At 35.8% G+C, this 21488-nt stretch overlaps 1 protein-coding gene across 1 annotated transcript in view; it reads right to left on the bottom strand.

Moving 5' to 3' along the window:
- Nucleotides 1-1153: 1153 nt before the first annotated feature.
- The window catches only part of ACVR2A (activin A receptor type 2A), a 93865-nt gene continuing 73530 nt past the window's right edge, over nt 1154-21488 (bottom strand). Inside the window, exons 5-11 of the mRNA XM_040229002.1 lie at nt 17110-17253; nt 14868-15011; nt 13510-13655; nt 11747-11861; nt 9223-9361; nt 4624-4754; nt 1154-3713 (exon numbers count right to left, since the gene is read on the bottom strand). Coding sequence (XP_040084936.1) covers nt 3519-3713; nt 4624-4754; nt 9223-9361; nt 11747-11861; nt 13510-13655; nt 14868-15011; nt 17110-17253 — 1014 coding nt within the window. The 3' untranslated portion in view covers nt 1154-3518. The remainder of the gene's footprint in view (nt 3714-4623; nt 4755-9222; nt 9362-11746; nt 11862-13509; nt 13656-14867; nt 15012-17109; nt 17254-21488) is intronic.

Here is a 21488-nt window from a genome sequence, read left to right as displayed (position 1 = left end):
GGATAGCATACATTTTATTTGTACAATATTTAACAATCACTTACCCAAGGTGGGGTTTTATGGGACTTTTTTTTTTTCTTTTTTGACTTTTTGTTAAATACTTGCAGAAAAAATAGCAAGTACAATTTGACAGTAGTACAACAACCTGTGCCCAAAACACTGACAAGAAATACAGAGTAAAGCTAAAATAATTGTTTACCAATATTTTGAGAGGTAACAAATAGGATATGGGTTGAGACTGCATAAAAAATGTACTGCTGGTTGAATATCTGAGGTAAATGATGTTCAATCAAGATGCTACTTGTATCATTTTGCCCATAAATCAGTAAATAATTTTATGCACATTATACCAAATGTTCCTAAAAAGTAATATTTTAAAAAGGTAAAAAAGAGAAACTGGAAAATATCTGTGGCAAAGCATCTTTTTTAAACAGTTAATCAGTTTTTTTCACTAAACTATCCAGGATTTTTTCCCCTCCTACCTGCATTTTACTTAAATGTAGCTGTTATACTACTTAGGAGTAAGGACGGGGGAAGAAGAGTTTCTTTATATTTTCATGATTTATGATTCATCTTTAAGTTCTAAACTTTTTTTCTTTCTGATTGTATTTTCAAAACATCACCATGAAGGACAGTGCAAGTTCATGGGACCAACAACTGTGAGGCACAGTCTCTGTTCTGGAACTCACAAGGTACCTGTAATAAACATTCAAACAAGAGTCACACGTCACATGCTGAAAACTGCCTAGCATCTAAAATACATACAAGAGCGGTGCAGGGCATAGACTTCGAATACAGCCAAACAGTCCATCAGTTTGGACTAGTCCATCAGTCCTATGGCAGTTGATCATAAAGCATTCCTTACACGGAGATCTGGGCAAGGTCAAGAGTGTAAGTTAGAGCAGCAGTTCTGATGTGTGTCATAAAAGGCAAAATACAAGACGAATCATAAGGAGCACCATACACATGAGGAAAAAATTATTGGGGTCTGTTTACCCACAAACAAATCATTTTTCTTTCTTTGATCTTTATTTTTTTCAGTATCCCTAAGCTCAAACTTTTTATTAATTTGCCCACTCTAGACTGACTGTAAACCAAACGTGAAAATGCCCTGCAAAAGAAAGTTTTAACAAGACTAGGTACAGGACAGGTAGTCACTGGAACATTCTTATTTTACTGCTTATAAAAATTATTTTTCTACCAATGTAGTTCTCAAAAGGATACAGATTTTATTGTAAAATTGGTTAGCTAGAGTTAAGTACAATACCCAAGATTTCTAAAAATGTTTTCTAACATGAAGAGAAAACTTTATTTTGTGAATAACTGGTCTTATAAATGTTAACTCTTTAAGTGTTCACATAAGCCAAACATTCATCATAATACTCCTTGTTTTCCTTTGACTTTTTTAACTTTTAAAAACAGGATTAAATGTTCAGAACCTGTAGAAATCAGTCTTCAAGAGATGAACAATTTCCATGTATGAACATTCTCATTATTTTCCCTTCTTGATTAGTTTCCAGGTAGAAGCAAAACCAAGAAATTGAGAAGCCAAGTACTTTTTTGAAATAAAGGTAAACTCAACACTGAAATGGGAATTCTTAGAAATACAACAAAGCCTTGGGTACATTATGTGACCAAGAACACAATTCTCTGTATGGTGTGTGGCACACAGACGACAGTGCTGTTACTCTTCTTTCCCTCCCTGCTTAGAGTCTGTTGACCTATGTATTATTTATAAATAATATAATTTATTCCCAGAGATTAAGTGCATGGTTTATGTAAAATGTAGTGTACTATGTGGTTAAATAGCCATTTGAAGATAACACATTCACAGTGAGCTCCTGATAGTGACACATAAAAAATTCTTTTATAAAATTAACATGGATTTTAAAATGACCTGACAAAAATACACAGCATAATACTGACTATTTGTTGGTCAGTAATCTAATTAATGTTTTGCTTTGGCCTGTCAATTTGAGAAGGAATCCAATTATATTTTAATGTAATATTGTTTTGAAAAGCACTTTGGCACCTACTTATCAGTTCCATTTTCTCATCAAGGATAAGGCATGAACTATCCTAAATTAGTATCAGTTAGTTGTAAAAGCAATTTGTGGAAGGAGGCTAAGCTATGTTACCTATATCAACATTGGTTACCTCTAAATGTCATTGCATATTTTAAGTTATAAGTTTAACTTGTTATCCCTGATTTGTTTTAAAGCAGTAACATCTGAAATCTGTGCTTAAGTTTAAATCTCTATCCTAGGATAATTCTTGACATATCACAGACATCAAATATTACTCTGACAAGATGGCACCAAGCAGAAATATAGTAATAAAGTTACAAGTCTCAAAGCAGAGAGTGAGGAATTCTGGGTAATGACACTTCCTGAGGTGATTCTAAAACAGTGATCAAGAATGTCCCACACACTGTTTGGTGAAAAGAAATACACTACAATTTTACATATATAAATAGGAAAAAAAATCTATTTTTAAAGAATAAAAATGAAGAGCTTTCCAGTGTTACAGCTCACTTAAAAATTTTTAAATCATGCTTTAAATTTTCAAATAGTCCCCAAGTACAGCATACCTAAAAAAATATGTAGCTAAGTATGCAGTATTTTGGGAACTGGGTATAAGATGAAGATTTTTTTAAACATGGGAGAAAAGGGGGAAATACACCATTTTTTCATTTCAAAAAACAGCACTTTTTTTTTTTTCCCTTAAATCACAAGCTAGCACAAGAAAAGCTAAAACACTGCTTTACAAATGGCCACTTACTATTGGCACTAAGCATAGCTTACCTTTTTTTCTTAAATAACACAGTGAATTTGTAATACCTTGTTACAAAACATGGGTCAATTTATTATTGAAATTTTGTTAGTGTTTTCAATTTTATAATTTAGCAACCGTGGAACTGAGGTATACCTTGTTGAGGGAGGTTAAAGTAATGCTTGGAAGCCTCTTTACTGTACCCCACTTAGATGACTTTGTTTATGTACACAGAACAGCAGCACACTAAACATTCACAAGCTGTGTCATATTGGCATTACAATAGTCATTTATAGAAACACAACAGCAAATGCAATAAAAACAAGTTACCCTTTTAAAATCTGAAATGAAAAGTTTTTGATTTAAAAAAAAAATAGCAGTAGTTCATTTAAGGAATTAGTGTCTTCGGACAGACATTAAGAAATCTGACGTCAGTTTTCAAACACGTGATTAGCCAGGTCCAAAAAGATCCTTGATTTGGAGAGCGCCACATTCTTCATGTACATTTTTTCAAAAATTTCTTTATAGAGTTTACAACTTTTCTCTTAGTCGCGTGTCCTTCATGTATGTCTCTGCTACAGGCAATGCCGTAAGTCTCCCAGAGCCACCTTTTGAAATGAGGGTCTTCTTTCTGAGATGTCTAGGACACATCCTACTCATTTCACACAGAAAATAAACTGTAAGCAGTTTCATTAGCAGCTCCAGTTGAGAGTCCTGTTTCTCAGTGTGTACACATGGTGCAACCATCATAGACTAGATTCTTTGGGAGGAAAGTCAACATTTGTCACCATCGTGACCACTGTTACAATGTCCTCTGTGGTAATGATATTTGTTAGTCTTTGCATCTGAGTAATTCTTTCACCTACACATCCAGCTGATAACCTGGCTTCGGCATCGTGATCCCAACATTCTTCTATCGTTTCACAGAGCATTGCCATTCCCTAAAAAGGAAAAACACATTTAAATGTAACAATTTTTGTTTTCTATTGGGAACTAGAGTAAAACTCTCATAAAGGAATTGCTATTCTGTGGGTTAAAGAAAGTCTCAAAATTAGCCAAGTTTGATATTAGTCAACATTCACTTTCGAATATCTCACATGGAGAGAAGCGCTGAGAGAAAACAGTATTTTTTTTTTAAGCACTGGAGATGATCACGGCAGGTGATTTGTTTAATTCCAAATATCTCTGATAATTATTCACAAAGCAGGTAATTTAAATTTAAGCTAACCTTTGAACTGAATTCAAAACTAAGGCTTTGAGAAGTTTACCAATTTTTATTATTTTCTTAGTATCAGCATTTCTACCTTGCAGATAAGTACGAAAAGGGTTAGGAAGCCACATTTAAGGATTCTCTACTTGGCTTATCCATGTTTCTAGTTGTATCTAGAACAAAATAACCAGGGCAATATTGTTCTAGCCTTCACATTCCTAGTCTCTTATGAACTTGAAAATCATCCAATCAAAATGCAGTAACTGTCATGGAGAGAATAATACTGGGTACTTCACTTTTTAAAACGACATCATATGTGAAGGTGGTGATCAGCAAGGTTACCCGACTCCCCCCACAGGCTCACAGTCAGGCACTTGCTTCCCTTGGAAACCTTCCAAATAGGGGACACTGGGACACAGGATCACAAAGCCAAATGTCCCCACGGCTCTGACTACCATCTCCCTCACGAGAGCACAGATGTGGCCTTCCTGCATTGTCTCTAGGACTCTAGTATACAGTACCTTGTACCAAGATTTCTGCCTCAGGAAATCCAGAAAGAAAATGTGCAGAAATATAAATCATTCCTCTGAGGAGCATTTTTTTTTATTGGAAATTAAAGTGAAAAGCTAACTACAACTTACAGCATGTTTCTGCCAATAATCTCTTAAAACAGGCCTCTTTTTTTTATGCACAACAACTTCCTGCATGTCTTCAAGAGAGGGATGCTGGCCAATTTCTTCCTCAAATGGCAGCATGTATTCATCTACAGGTCCTGAAATGTAAAAAAGGGGAAAAGTAATTTTAATTCAAATCATCTTGCCTTCCTAACTGAAACAAGTTTTCTAAAGCATACTTTTACCGCCTTTTCCTAACTGTCATACGCTATAAGGACAGGACTGGAAAAGGTCAGTTTTCATTCCAATCCCAAAGAAAGGCAATGCCAAAGAATGCTCAAACTACTGCACAATTGCACTCACACACTAGTAAAGTAATGCTCAAAATTCTCCAAGCCAGGCTTGGAACCGTGAACTTCCAGATGTTCAAACTGGTTTTAGGAAAGGCAGAGGAACCAGAGATCAAATTGCCAACATCCGCTGGATCATCAAAAAAGCAAGAGAGTTCCAGGAAAACATCTATTTCTGCTTTATTGACTATGCCAAAGCCTTTGATTGTGTGGATCACAAGAAACTGGAAAATTCTTAAAGAGATGGAAAACGAGACCATCTGACCTGCCTCTTGAGAAATCTATATGCAGGTCAGGAAGCAACAGTTAGAACTAGACATGGAACAAACAGACTGGTTTCAAATAGGAAAAGGAGTATATCAAGGCTGCATATTGTCACCCTGGTTATTTAACTTCTATGCAGAGTACATCATGAGAAACGCTGGGCTGGAAGAAGCACAAGCTGGAATCAAGATTGCCAGGGGAAATATCAATAACCTCCGATATGCCGACGACACCACCCTTACGGCAGAAAAGTAAAGAGGAACTAAAGAGCCTCTTGATGAAAGTGAAAGAGGACAGTGAGAAAGTTGGCTTAAAGCTCCATATTCAGAAAACTAAGATCATGGCATCTGGTCCCATCACTTCATGGGAAATAGATGGGGAAACAGTGCTGACTTTATTTTGGGGGGCTCCAAAATCACTGCAGATGGTGATTGCAGCCATGAAATTAAAAAACAGTTACTCCTTGGAAGGAAAGTTATGACCAACCTAGACAGCATATTCAAAAGCAGAGACATTACTTTGCAAACAAAGGTCCATCTAGTCAAGGCTATGGTTTTTCCAGTGGTCACATAGATGTGAGAGTTGGACTGTGAAGAAAGCTGAGCGCCGAACAACTGATGCTTTTGAACTGTGGTGTTGGAGAAGACTCTTGAGAGTCCCTTGGACTGCAAGGAAATCCAAGCAGTCCATTCCTAAAGGAGATCAGTCCTGGATGTTCACTGGAAGGACTAATGCTGAGGCTGAAACTCCAATACTTTGGCCACCTCATGCGAAGAGTTGACTCATTGGAAAAGACCTGATGCTGGGAGGGATTGGGGGCAGGAGGAGAAGGGGCGACAGAGGATGAGATGGCTGGATGCATTACCAACTCGATGCACATGAGTTTGAGTGAACTCTGGGAGTTGGTGATAGACAGGGAGGCCTGGCGTGCTGCAATTCATGGGGTCGCAAAGAGTCGGACACGACTGAGCGACTGAACTGAACTGATAATGACAGGAGAGAAACAAATGCTCAACTGTAGTTACAACCACAAATTTTAATTTAGAAGAAATCAAAAAGTGTAATTTGGCATGTAACACTGCTAACTATTGTAAGGAGCTCTGTTATTGTAAGGAGCTACTGCATAAGAATACCTACCTCTGTATATAGGACACAGGGAACCGTGGATATGTGCATATTAAGGATATAACATCTCTATAAGGTACCCACTCCTCCTGCAATTCAGATCAGACTGTAAACAGTAGTGCTTTCCTTTCAGTTAAGTCTGTTATAGCCATCTTTATTCTGACATGCCCTAGACCCCTACACAATCATACAAGGAGGTTTGTACTCCAGAGGCACACCTCTACCTTCACAAAAGCTACCAAATATTTAGTTTTAAAATCACAAGTGTACTGTATAAACAGGCTTCCCAATAAGTCAGAATGGTGCCTTCACAGAAAAGCAAGATTTATTCTACAATATAATTTTTTTTTTAACTTAGGCCTACTCAAATACAGAAATTCAGTTAGGAGTTAGTAATAACTAATAATCAAGAAACACTTAACACTGAGCAGAAACTTATATTCCATTTTATCTTCACAGAGTACAGGTGGCATTACCCTGTTTTACAGATGATAAGCTCAAAAAAAGTTCCATAATTTGCACAAGGGCATACAGCTATGACGTAAGCTGAATCCACCTCAGAATGACTCTAGAGTCTGTGAACTGTCTGCCCTTGATGGGAAATTGGTCACTAATGAGCAACTTCAGTGACCAGATACGTCTGTATATAGATAACAAATCCTGTGCAAGTTCTCAAAACATACCAAATACTCCTGCATACAATTAAGTTAACTGGATCATGAAGGAGGCTATCTAATTCAACCCTGTCTAACTGTACAAATACTTGGTGGCTGAATAGTCGGGCTCTGCTTGTGCACTTAAGAGCACTGACATTCTAAGGTGTCTATTACCCTCACTACTCTGAATGTGGTCCACAGGTCAGCAGCATTTGTAGGCAGCTTATAAGAAATGTAATTATTAAGCCCCACCCCAGACCTACTGAGTCAAAATCTGAATTTTAAGATCCCAGGAGTTTGGTTTGCACGTTGAAATTTGAGACTCACTAAACCATCAATGACTAACCATCAAAAAAATTAAAATCACTACTTTAGCGATGTTCACACTGTCCCCTGTAATTTCTGACTTGGATCAGAAATGCCTCTCTGCAACTGAGTATTCCATAGCACATGCAAGGTATTTAAGAAATCTAAGCATCTATCCTCTTACTCCATAACCAAACTTCCCTCATACAAAACAAAGCAACTCTTCACTCCTCCAAACTCCGATAATATTTCCTTACACTTCTCAGGTATTAACATTTATCCATGGCTCAGCAGGTAAAGAATCCACCTGCCATGAAGGAGACACAGGAGACATGAGTTCGATCCTTGGGTTGGAAAGATACCCTGGAGAAGGAAATGGCAATCCCACTCCAGTATTCCTGCCTGGAAAATCCCATAGACAGATGAGCCTGATGGGCTACAGTCCATGCGGTTGCAAGAGTTGGACATGACTGAGCACATAAACTCAGAAAACATTTACCTGCTTGGACAATTCATACTTAACCGTACTCTAAAATTAACTGTCCAAGATACATTTTTATCACCTGAACTGTACATTGTTTATCCCTCATAATACTATATCCAATTGATTTGCTTCAGAGAGTTCTTATTAGTCAAATTTTAAGCAATGTATTTTTCCGTAACATCTGCCATCTCATCTGCTGCTTTCTGCCTCCATAAATGCATATAATAAATGCGTTCATCTTCCACTTTGACCCAAAACACACTGAACAGGTTCTGGATCCACTCCTACACCAATTTTGGAAGAATGCATGGCTGTCCATTCCTGATCACTGTCCACTAAATTCCCTTTAAAAGCACCTTTTTCCCAAGTCAAATTTCATATACCAGTAGTAGTCTGTCATACACTGAAAAACTATTACAGTACTCAGACAATACTCTTAGAACATAGGTTAAGATAGTTACACCTTTAAAAAATTAAAATTAGAAAAAACAAAACATCACACTAACATTGGTTTGGGGGTTAGCAGTGAGAAAGTTTATCTTATATTCTGATATCCCAAAAAGTGTAACAATTGGAGAAAAGAGACACCTTCTAAGGAGCACTAAAGACAGTACCCACAACACTCTAATTCCTTCACACCAGGAATATAACATGCAGGTTTACAATCAATCCATGTGAACACCTGTTTTTGAAAAGGATTTCAAAAATAAGGACTAGGAATCCCTTGGAACCAAGGTGATGTGCTAGAGAATGTAACATGTTTATAATAATGTCTACAGTAGATCAGACTTTCAAAGCTTTGAAGAGGCAGAATCTAACCTGCAGTATAATGTGCTCAGCCATGGAGGATAGAATGCTAATTCTATCTGTTGCTGAGGTATATGTTTCCATCATGCAAGTGCTGAATAGCTTCCCAGGACAATGTCTGGGAGGCCAAATCTACACGCAACTCTCACCCAAGAGCTGACTTTAACCCTTAGGTGTCTTAGGACCCACATGACCTGACCAAGGCAGCAGCCCTCTCCCTGAATCTGGATCAGCGTTTCAAATCTAGGCTCTATCACTCATCAACTTGCAGCTAAAATAGACAAGCTACTTAATTTCTACTTAAAATTTGAGTGTCAAATTCCTCACATACAAAACTAAGCTAATAATTACCTCCAAAGTTGTTTTAGGAAATAAGCTAAAGGTATGTGAAATGCCCAGCAAAGCATCTGGCAACCATAATGAATCAATACATTTCAGTACCTTTCCTTTCCTGCCCTCCTGTCCCCTGCCTCCTGAATTTTCTTTATGCTACCACTTCTGGGAGTCTACTTAAAAAACAGCTGTGCTTTATAATATTACCTTTGAGAGTTATCAACCCTTTTCATAAATGTGTAGCAGGTACACACACATACACATACATCATAATATTTTTAAAAAATATTTGTTCCCTTACCATCTGCAGCAGTACAGCGAGAAGCCAGTTCCCACAGGACTAATCCCATGGCATACATATCTATCCTCAAAAATGCATCCCTTTGGAAGTTGATAGCACCCTCTAACACCTCTGGAGCCATATACCTTCGGGTACCCACCTGAAAAAGATGTTAAAAGCAAATAGCAATTACTAACTTTGTGAACTGACATTTTATCATTTGTAAAGGGAATCAAGACCAACTGTGGTCTACTATCAGGTAAGATAACTAAATTTTGACCACCAGAATTTTATTCCATTTCAAGTAATACAACAGTAATGGAAACTGGAAGCAACCATGAGTAGGGTGTGTTTAAACAAATAAAAGTACTATGCAGCTCTTAGAAAAACACGAGATAGATCTAAAAGGACTAACATGTAGAGAGTTCTGAAAATACTATAGGATGAAAACAGCAAAGAACAAAGCAGTGTATATAGTAAGATCCCTTTGGGATACACTTAATAGATATTTCAACACATACTATGCCGGTTTAGGCTTAGACTTTTTCCCCCTTCTAGAAGTAATCACAAACTGAACAATGGTTATTTGTGGAGAGAGGACAGAACAGAGAAAAAATCTGTATACTTTTCGACTGTACACTGCTTGAAGTGTATCCTTAAAAAAAAAAATACTCTTTTTGAGTATAACTATAAAACATAAAGCAAATTAGCCACATAAAGGATAGATAAACTTTCTAAAGTTCTATTTGCACAAAATCTATTTATTTGTTTCTTCATGAAATCTGTCTTATATTCTTTATTGATATCTGTCCCTAACAGTTTGCTATTTCTTATTAATATAACTATGATTACCAAGCTAGTACAGCTGACTCTGGTTGGTGCTTGACAAAATTCATGTATTTAAAAAATTTCTGTGTGATACCTGGGTAGATTCACAATCCACTTGAGTTTTAGTAGGTCTAGGGGGTGGCCCAGATATTAGTATTTCCAAAAGCTACATTATTAAGTTACTGTGAGCTACACTAGAAATTGGGCAATTACCTATAAATACACATTTAACAAAGGTTATTAAGAAAAAAATATATTGCTCACTAAGACCCTAAAGTTCAAGTTTCTAATTCACTTATTAATAATAAGGAGAAGACTTTAAAGAGTAACTTTCTCTACTTTGCCACTTTAAATAACTCTTAATTGTCCTATAAGCAAGCTTTTCCCAAAAGTCTTTTTTCCTAAAGATAAATGTATGTCATCCAAAGTACTTCTATTTTTATGAAATGATGACATCACTTTTTTAGTGTAAAATGTCCTCTCTTTTATCAACTGATGATGACAAAAGATAAAAATCATTTTTTTCCAGTGTTCTTTGCAAAATATAAAATATTCAATAACATGCATTTGAAATATTCTGGTCTGTGAAATCTGAAGTCAAGGAATCAGTGATGTATTATTTATTATTATGCATACATGTAATTATGTATTATTGTTATGTATTATTATTTTCACCCACATCATATAATCCAATCATGAGGGCATTAAAAGATATGAATGAATCCCCTAAGTTTTGGGATGGTAAGTTAAGTTTATAAGGTACCAAAGGATTGAATTCTTTGGAAAACTTAAGTCTTAAAATAATCAGCTCAGAAGTTTGGTCCTAGACTTCCTGCACAATCTCCCATCTCAGCAATACTCCACAAAAATGCCTTCCTTCCAAAATACATATGCTGTTAACTTTCTAGAACTATGACTGTTGACTAAATTCTTAAATCATTAGTCAGTACTGCCAAAATTTGTTGTGCTGTGTTCTTGGAGGCCAACAGCATACACTGGGAAAAGAGAAATCTGAGAATCAGGTGATCAAATGATTTGCATAATTTGAAAGATGAAGCAATGATTATAAAAAATCATTTGGCTTTGTAAGGAAATAACACCTTTTGGTCGAACTGTCTTGAAAACACCTTTCCTAGCCTCGGTTTCTGAAAATAGAACATATGGATATTCTTTTCCTCTCTGGCCTTCCTTACAGGGTTCTATTGCTGAGATCTCTGTATAAACTTCGGTTAACTGTAGCTCACCAGGCTCCTCTGTCCATGGGTTTCCCAAGCAAGAATACTGGAGTAGGCTGCTATTTCCTTCTCCAAGGATCTTCCCAAACCAGGGATCAAACCCAGGTCTCCTGTGATACAGGCAGATTCTTTACCATTTGAGCCACTAGGGAAACCCCAAGTTAAAGCTAGTGAGTTAATAATATTAAGAACTCCCTAAAAGAATGAGGCCTATTAAAATGTGTTAGATTCTCCTTTGATTAGTTGTAAAAATAGAGCCCTATAACATCTGAATTGTTTTAGATGAACTCCTTGATCTAAACTACCATATGAAAATATCTTCCTTAGCAACTTTAAACTTTACTCAAGACAGTTATTCTTGTATTAGATGCCAATTTAATAACCACCACAATAATTTTAGACCAACTGATTCCAGACCAGCCATCTAAGAAAATATGGGACAAGATTATTTTTCCTTAAGAGTTTATAGTTATCATCCTTACCTGTCCATGGGTATCACCTGCAGACTTGCCAGCCTCAAACTTTAACGCCAACCCAAAGTCAGCAATGCAGGCTGTCAGATTGTTTTTCAACAGCACATTTTTACTTTTGATGTCCCTTGCAAACAGAAAAATAGACAAAGTATTCAAATTCAGTTTAAACAATTTATCTTTTAAATTTTTTGACTCTGCCTAGAAAAAGAGACTATGTATGCTATAAAAAAAAGTTAATTCAAAGTATGAAATACAGAAAAAGGGAGAGGGAAAAAAGCTTAAGTAAAGTCTCCATATAGCTTGAAGCACAAGGGTACAGTGACCAAGTCCTATCCACCACAGGGGCAACAGGAAGGAATTATCCCCATAAAGCCATTTTATAAAGAGCTGTCATTCCAAAGATACTGTCCAGCTTTCATGTTATCTATCTCACTCCAATCTACCAATCAAAACAAATGTTTTTTTAAGAATATAAGCATATTTCAGTTTAAAGTTAGAAACTCTCACTGAATCTTCAGTTTAAAAACCAAAATGAAAAAATTTTCAAATAATAGCAGGATTGGAGTCTTTTTGCCTATTGGCAGAGGCCTACATTTTAAAATAGTCCCTTATTTTAATGGTTCTTATTATAGTCATCAACCTGGCTGTACAAAAAGCATCCCTAGGCATGTTTACCAGATAAAAAATTTTCACCATAAACATACATGCTCCAGCTGGATCCTGGTGTTCCGAAAAGAGTAACCATTTTAAGGCAATCAGATCTCCTCCTCTACACTCCAGCCTCAACTAGTTCATGCCAGAGATAACTATACCCCAGGCAAACACATCTATGTCACAAGCAATGGTTTAATTTATGTGTGCGGAAATAGAGACCCACAAATGATACAATATCCAGTTTTAGACTCAACCGATTTTTAGGTACCCTACTTAAAGTAACCTTTGGGGGTTCACAAGGATTATTTCCCATAGGACTATGTGAGGCAAGCAAAAATTCAGGAAGAGGCAGTTAGACTGTATACAGGAAGATGAAGGGGAGCTACTTCAGAGGTGGAAGTCACTTAAGGTTTTCAAACTTGGAACTGAAATGAAAGTAATGCTTCCCTGCAACCTAAAACACCACCAGCACTCAATTAAGTATTAGTTCCAAGAATCAGTTAAAAACCATCTTTAAATTGAACGTAAGATGATAAACTGATCCCAGGTTCAAGGAAGTTAAATTATAGTGGAAAGCTGAATCCCATGTTTAAAGGGAACTAATGTTTTCCCTTTAAGGATCTGACCGTTGTTGGGTCCAAGTACTATTTCTTCATGAAAAAGGAAATTTAGGCAACCCAATTATTCAAATCATGCCTCCCATCACCTCTGCTTCAGTAATGATCACGTGGTCATTCAAAACACAACCAAAAATATATTCGAAAATCTCTCCTTAATTACATCCTCTTATACCTATTTATAATCATCTTTGAAGTAAATCATGTTTTGAGGCAAAATAAATTTCTCCTTTGAGATAAATACACTTTCATTCTTAACTATGTTTTAGGAAATAAGACAAATTGAAACATAAGTCAATCATTAACCTTTGATAATGATGTTAACAGATATCATCCAAAATACTTCCTGGCCAATCTCAAAGCTAATTTGAAAAACAAAAATCAAATGCCTCCAACAGCATGATTAAATAACTAGGGGAAAAATTTTGCCCAATGGTTTGAAAGTTTAAATAATAAACAAATACTGAATTATTGGGGAAAATAATATAAATTCAGCTCTACCTGTGAGATATGGCGGGTTTGTGGCCATCTTTTAGGCCAGGTATATCCTCATGTAAATATGCCAATCCTCTAGCCATGGTTTCTGCAATATGACACAATTCATTCCAAGAGACCACATTAGCCTTAAGAAAGTCTGATAGTGAACCCTAAAGAAAGGGGGAAAAAAAACAACTTATGTTCTTGATAAAAGCCATGTGTATATGGAGACTTTCCTTTTTACTTTTAAGAGGTTATGGAAGACAACATATCCTTCCTTTCAGTGAATAATATCCAAAGTCTATTTCTTTCTGAATGGTTTTAAGTTTCATGTTAATATACATTTGAAAGGAATACTACTAATCTTTCAAGGTTTGCTATAAGCATAGTCAGTTAATTTCTCATTTAGAAGACAAAATTTAAAAGAAAAAGATTATTGGAAATCTAAAATTCTAGAAAATATTTTAAAAGTTAAAATATACTGACTATAGAGATGTTATATCATAGGACTAGGAGAACAAAAAATTAACACATATCAACAACTAACCTAAAGGATCTTCCTCTGGAGATCACTGACAACCTTTTGGTCAAGAATCAGAGAAATAAAAGAGCCACTTTTTTCTGACAATGATGAAACTGACTGGCAAAAATAACCCAATTTCCTACTTCATTAATGTACACTTTCATACTAACTCTGAAAGTAGAAAAATCGAGGAAAAATAGCAAATGTGTTTTGGTGATAACTACCCTACAAATTAGTGACAAATCAAACATCAGATAAATTTCTTCACCTTTTGTCACTAAGCGACACTGATTAAAGAATTTTAAGAAACAAAGTTCAAGTTGAGAAATGGCTTGTGTAATAAAGGTGGATGGTAAATGGCGAATGAAAATTATTAAGCATTAGCTATAACCCTGATGCTGGGAGGGATTGGGGGCAGGAGGAGAAGGGGATGACAGAGGATGAGATGGCTGGGTGGCATCACCGACTTGATGCACATGAGTTTAGGTGAACTCCAGGAGTTGGTGATGGATGGGAGGGCTGGCGTGCTGCGATTCATGGGGATGCAAAGAGTCGGACACGACTGAGCAAATGAACTGAACTGAACTGATTCTAAAATAATTATTTGTAAGAAAAGTAACTGCAGCACAAGAAATCAGGGACAAAAGACTGGTATTATGTAAGTAGGGGCTTAGGCGAAAAAGTTGTCATCTTTGTTTTTCTATTAATATAAATTACTTTTAAAACAGGTTTTTATTTATAAAGATTAACCAGTAACACCCTGTTCCAGAAAAGTAAATGAGGGTTCTGTAGCCAACATTAGGAAAGTAAGCCAATCCTGACCTTACTGAGTTAAAATGGGGAGTATTGATAGTTCTACCTTTTCATGAAATGCTGTGATTAGCCAAAGATCCACATCAACACTGGTGCCTCGTTTCTCTGCACCAATGAACTGCAGTATGTTCTCATGCTTCATTCCAGGCAAACTATAGACTTCATATTCATTCTGCCATGACTGTTTATCCTAGAGTTAAAAAGAAAGAAAAATAAGAATACAAAGAACACAGGCAAATAAACCATATCTAAGATATTACTCCAGTAAGTTCTAAGACAATTTTGTTTTTAAAGGCTAACTACCTCATGTGAAGAGCTGACTCATTGGAAAAGACTATGATGCTGGGAGGGATTGAGGCAGGAGAAGGGGACGACCGAGGATGAGATGGCTAGATGGCATCACGGACTCGATGGACCTGAGTCTGAGTGAACTCCGGGAGTTGGTGATGGACAGGGAGGCCTGGCGTGCTGCAATTCATGGGGTCGCAAAGAGTTGGACACGACTGAGCGACTGAACTGAACCGAACTGAACTATTAAAAGATTCTTTGGTTTTCTTTTGTCCTATTTTTTAACAAAAGAAAACTCTAACAACAGGTAACAGCTCCATACTAAATGCCTGCCCTGCCCCATTCCCTCAAACATACTTTTTTGTGTCTCTAATTTGTAAATGTAGGAGTTATCAGAAATGCTGCACTTCTGAATCTTAAAAATGGCAACATGTTCCATAGACAAGTTAGTAACTACAGTGTAATTTCATCATGGTGTGAAGTTACCTATGTTACTATTAAGAATAATCTCTCTGAGACATAAACTCAGGGAGAATGACTTCATCTAAATAGAAAATAAAATTTTTTTGAAGACTAACAGTATGTCAAACATTCTTAACAAAATGTTTAGAATACCCTGCAGAGTCGATAAGAAAGCAATGGGGTATAAATACGCAATACAATAATTTGAAACACCACAGACTCACTTGTGCCTGCAAGTGATCCATGCCTCTTATGTGTTGTGTCTATTTACAAAGGATTAGTTTCTTTTCACAATGGGAGAATATTGAAAGAGGGAGGCATAATGGTTAACAACCCTCTGGATCTAAACTATCTAAGAATCTCTGGCACATTACATAATCATTCAGTTTCCTCATTAGTAAACCAGGGACTGTGGTGTCTGCCTCACAGGGTTGCTGCACTATACATGTAATGTGTGTGGTAGTATATGTATGGGTAATACATGGATACATATCAGTGTGTACTAACATATGTAAAGTACCTCTATCTGACACAATAGAACCATTCAATAAAATGTTAGCTGTGGTCATTGTTGTTGTTACACTTATGTTAATCCAAATGCGTCCTCACATGAAATAAGAACACTCACTGGCCCGACAGACTTTTCCTGTGAGAACTGAACTATACTTAACAGTATCTGCCTTGCTACCAAAAAAAAGTAATAAACTTCTTCACAGACTCTAAGAAACAGGCTTTCAAGGAGGTAAGATGGCAAAAGTCTAGGTATATTAGACAAAGAAACTGAGTTATTTTGGTATAAGGAAGGTCTACAATATAGGTGCAGGGGAGCGGTGAGACCTGCATCAAAACACCCAGCCAGGATCCCAATACCATGCATGGCATTAGCCACAGGTGTGAAGAAACAGAAGACAGGAACAAAGGAATCATCACAGATCTACACCACGAATGGAGCAAAACTAAAGGGTAACTCAGAGGTGTGTGAGACCAGGGTTTTATGAGGCTGGCCTCTGAAACAAAAGTCAACAGTAAACCAATTATTTGGAGTCAGCTGACTGCCTCTGAAAATTCACCAAACAAATGAAACAATTACATCAATACTCAAAAGTAGAACAAAATCCAATCAGTCTAGTAATATTGATATATCTCCACACAGCAATTCTAAAACAAAGCACACTACTCTTTCATTATTCTGCTTTATTTGCTTTTTCTGGTAATGTCAACAGGACATTAAAAATTAACCACTCAAACAATGAATTTTTTATTTTTAATTAGAATCATCTCTGCATTTGTGTACAACTTTTACTGGCAAAAGTATGTGCATATACTGAAATTCCACCGCTCCAAACAAACATGACTGTTGTATGATTAATTTCTCAGATGAGAAGACAGACATAAAAGGGCTAACCATTTTCCCCAGTAGCACAAAACCACCCTGAAACATATGGCTTGTGTTTTCAGACTGTTTCTGATTTACAATGACCTAACCAGTTGCATCTTTTAACAAATATATGCATAACAGAAAACTGCAATAAACATACCTGTATTGGAAATATTTTCACAGCCACATATTCATTGAGTAACTGGGCTTTCCACACACAACCAAATCTTCCCCTTGCTTTCACTTCTAGTAACTGTAAAGGCTTCAAACCTAGTAATGGAGAAGGTGGGGGTGGTCCTGGGTCCTACAAACAATAACAGTATTATTTTAAAAAGCAGCACATGATACATATCACTTCTAAATATAAGGAAAAAATGAGTATACTAAGGAATCAATTGACAAAAATGGTAAACACATACAAATGACATTAACTTCAATCTTGCCAAAACAGAGTTCTCAAGCATTACTAATTCTCTACAGTGATCACAAACCAAGGAGCTTGAATTCAGTTTTCATAATAACATTCAACACTATTACTCTCTGTATGTGTGTGTGATTGCTACATATACATAGCAATCAGGAGAAAATATCTTTTTGATCCAGTCTCATTAATTCTAAGATTTTCTGTGACCTTCCAGGATACTACTAATAGTATCTCAATTTCATCCAGTTGATACCTCCTTATAGAGTAAGGATTTGAAAAGTAACAGAACAGCAAATTATGGCTATGCATCAAAAACCCACCCCTCAAAATCCATTACTTTCCCCAATGAGTGTTTAGCTTCAACTCTTTTTCACTAATATCAGAAATACCCATGGCTATTTTCAAATATATTACAAGTAAGTATTTCAGATACAAAGCACATATAAAAATATGTAAGTTACTATTGCTATAACCAAACTGCTCTGTTCATTCTAATTTTTCCACCCAGTAACACTTCATCCTTTTGCTTATAATTATTTCCCAGAATTGACTGAGATAGTAGTCTGGGACTTAATGGCAAAGAAAATACAAATTATAATTCAGAAAATAAGTGGTCACATTAGATGATACACTATGGTAAATGAAAGAGAAGTATACTGCTGTAGTTAATTTTTTAAATGGAGCAAATATATAAATAGGAATACAGCATCACCAGGGAATCCTGTACAAAGTGAAGTGCAAACCCTTCACAGAAAGCATTGTATTAGTTTAATATCTGCAAATAAAGCATGAGGAAGGAAGCCTTTTGGAAAGCTTCCAGAGATGTTTGAAGGCCTGGGTAATGAATACTGTAAGAAGTACTAAAATTTCTATAGCAACAGACTTTATGGCACTGGGTGGAGCCTAAGACACTCAGAAATTATATGTCACCCCCTTCATCAATGCATGTTTTTCTACCTTTACTCTCCCTTTATAAACGAAACAAAACTCCTCTTCTAATGCCTCAAGACAGTTAGTGCTCCCTTTAGGCATTAATCAGCCTGAGTGCCACTCAAGATTTTTTAAAAGTTGACATCTACGTTAGAAAGATTCTCAGCAACAGAAACATTGCAAAGTATTAAAGAGAAAAAATAATGTAATTTTTTTCTTCTGAAGTAGAGAATCTTTCTAAAAATCCTTTGTGAATTCCTATTTTAAAACAGTATGATAAACCAGAAGACTTCCTGTGACCCATTCTAACATCAGATAATTTTTAAATGTCTACAGAAGTTGCGTTTCCTTCACACATTCAAAATATGAAAGGTTAGTAGAGCTAAAGATTGTTTTAGTTAACAAAGTGATAAGTCAAGGAAGTCAAATGTAACCCTTACAGAAGTATGGCCCCTCAGTGGGACGGGAAACAAGACTGACGTTTACCAGTATTAAACCCTCCCTCCTTCCCTCATCCCCTGACTGATCAAGTAAGTCTGTAATAAGAGATCCCACTGATAGGGACATAGGACTTCTGTGGACGAGGAGACAGAGGGCAAAAAGCTGAAAACCACTCTTCTAAAGGCAAAGGAAACCACTTAGTCCTCAAAATTCAAGAATTATTGGATAACTGCATAAAAGAATAATTAGGCTAACTAGAGAGAAAAAGTTCAATTTGAAAAACTTTATAACTACAAGGTTAAAGTCAATGATTCCCTCATCTTTTAGAGAAAAGTTTGAAAAATTGAGTGTTCAAAGCAGGGATGCCAAAATTAAAGCATGCAGATGAGAGCTGAAAGCTGAAGAGGGAAAATAACCAAGTAAAAAGTAAAATGGTACTATACATACACACTAAGATTTGTAATAACTTTTATAAACTAACTGATAATGTCTCTTTAGATAACATACACATTATCCATTCTCTATTCTAAAGAGTACCAACCATGTGGATATACGATCCAGTCTATAAAACAGGATTTAGATGACTAAGGCAATGGCAACCCACTCCAGTACTCTTGCCTGGAGAATCCCATGGAGGGAAGAGCCTGGTAGGCTACAGTCCATGGGGTCACAAAGAGTCGGACACGACTGAGCGACTTTACTTACTTTACTAACTGTTCAAAATAAGATTTTAATGTAATATTAAACTTAATTTTAAGAAACAAAAATTTCCAATGCTTATGTTTACAAAAAAAAAAATCACTAGATGTTTTCCAAATGTATAGATAAACTTTTAAAAGTTCTTGTTAATTTTCCAGACTCTACTTACAAAGTTTTGAAGCTACCATTATTTCAGTAAGAAATCTTAGATCACTCTCTTGATGATTATTACCATTATGGTCAACATTATATATTAACAGTCTGAAATATGCTTTGTCAAAATTGCCTTAAGAAGCTTAAACTGACAACAACACAGGCCAATTTTCAAAGAGTAAGAAAAAGGTCTAAAAAGTCAGCACCTACAAAATGTCAGAACTTATAGAAATATGTGATTTTCAACAATATTCTATAATTCTTGGAAAGGTCAGGTTAAAAATGAGAACTCTGTAAGATTATAACTATAATACCAATCAATATATCTTTTTGCTTTTCTAGTAAAAGATTATTAGAATATTCTTCTAATTCATACTTTTCAGCTCTTCACTACATTCACAGGAAGCTTTAACAGCTTCTCTTACATCTAGCTTGTATTTATCCTATAACCTAAGAATATTAAAAATGATTTTCAGTTTATTAGCATCAATTTACTAATTTATAAAAAACTCAACACTTGATTCTAGGAATAAAGATTTATACCTTTAAAATACATGAACACCTCAGGAGACAAATTCAAACTTAAACTTCATAATGACAACATTCTAATGTTATCCATAAAACATGGCCTTGCCCTGCTACAGTGAAAAACCACTTCTGGAGGGACAGCTATAAGGACTACAGAATTCCTGAAAACTCCCTAAGTTCCAGTTCTCTTGCAGTATCCATACTATTTTGCCCACTGAAAAAGACACATATTAGAACATGGCTCTGATCACATCTCTTCTTTACCCCATTTGTATGTGAAAATTATGGCAGCAGAAGACATCGTGCTGAGAAGCCGCACAGAAATAACAGTGGCCACCGCCCCAGCACCACTACCCTGCGCCATCCCTACAACCAAGAATGGATACAAGATTAGCAGCGAGGAGCGGTGAAGCAGTCTGCAACCATTTTGCTCATTCTGAGTTCTCCACATGAAAGGCCAATTCTAATCTAAATAAAAGCCTTAAAACTTCCAGACAGCAAAAGATCAAGTTATAATTCCTCTAGCCAGTCCATTTACTAAAGATGCCAAAGATGAAATAAACTACCTGAAAATATAGATTTCACATTAAAAGATGATGGATTCAATGAGAAAGTGAGCACCTGTTAAAAATGAGCACATGCTGACATTAATGGCATACTATAAAAATTAATCCAAGGTTTTAAGGCTAAAAATTTAGCCACTAGGTGTTAACTTATGATCAACTAAAACAATCGTTTCCACATTTCACTTTAGATAAGTATAAACACTGTTAACAATTCTTTAAAACCCAAAACTAATGCTATGATAAAATAAATATTTTTAATATTTTAAGTAGAAAAAACTATAACATAAATTTATAAACTATAAAGGATGCACAATAAAGCAACAACAACAAAATCTAAGAACAAAATGTTTAGTATGCATCCACAAAGTTCCACAGCCATAAAACAAACATCAATGCATCTTACCTCTATCATTATATGAAAGGCGTGCTTGTGAAGAAAAAACACAGGCAAAAGAAATTACGATTTACATCCAGAATGAAATGAAAAATGACACATCAGTTATAAAAGTGAAGGAAGGAGAATAATGATTTCGTTTTTTACAAGTTGGCAATGATCCAATGTATCATTTTTTTAAATGAGAACTAAGAACACTTTCCTTATGAACAGAGGAAAGTAATATATATTTTTTTTAAATGTTGGACATTATCAGATAAGAGGTATTATATAGATGACTAGTATGATCCCAAGTTATTTGATCCAACAGACTTCAAGCCAGCAAATAAACTAAACCGAAAGTCTTAAATAATTTTTGCAGTTTTCTAAGAAGTTGTAGGGTCTAAACTGTAAAAGGCAGGGGG

This window comes from Oryx dammah, unplaced genomic scaffold (assembly GCF_014754425.2).
Source record: "Oryx dammah isolate SB20612 unplaced genomic scaffold, SCBI_Odam_1.1 HiC_scaffold_27, whole genome shotgun sequence".
Classification (NCBI taxonomy): Eukaryota; Metazoa; Chordata; class Mammalia; order Artiodactyla; family Bovidae; genus Oryx; species Oryx dammah.
This window is presented reverse-complemented; position numbering and strand designations above follow the sequence as displayed.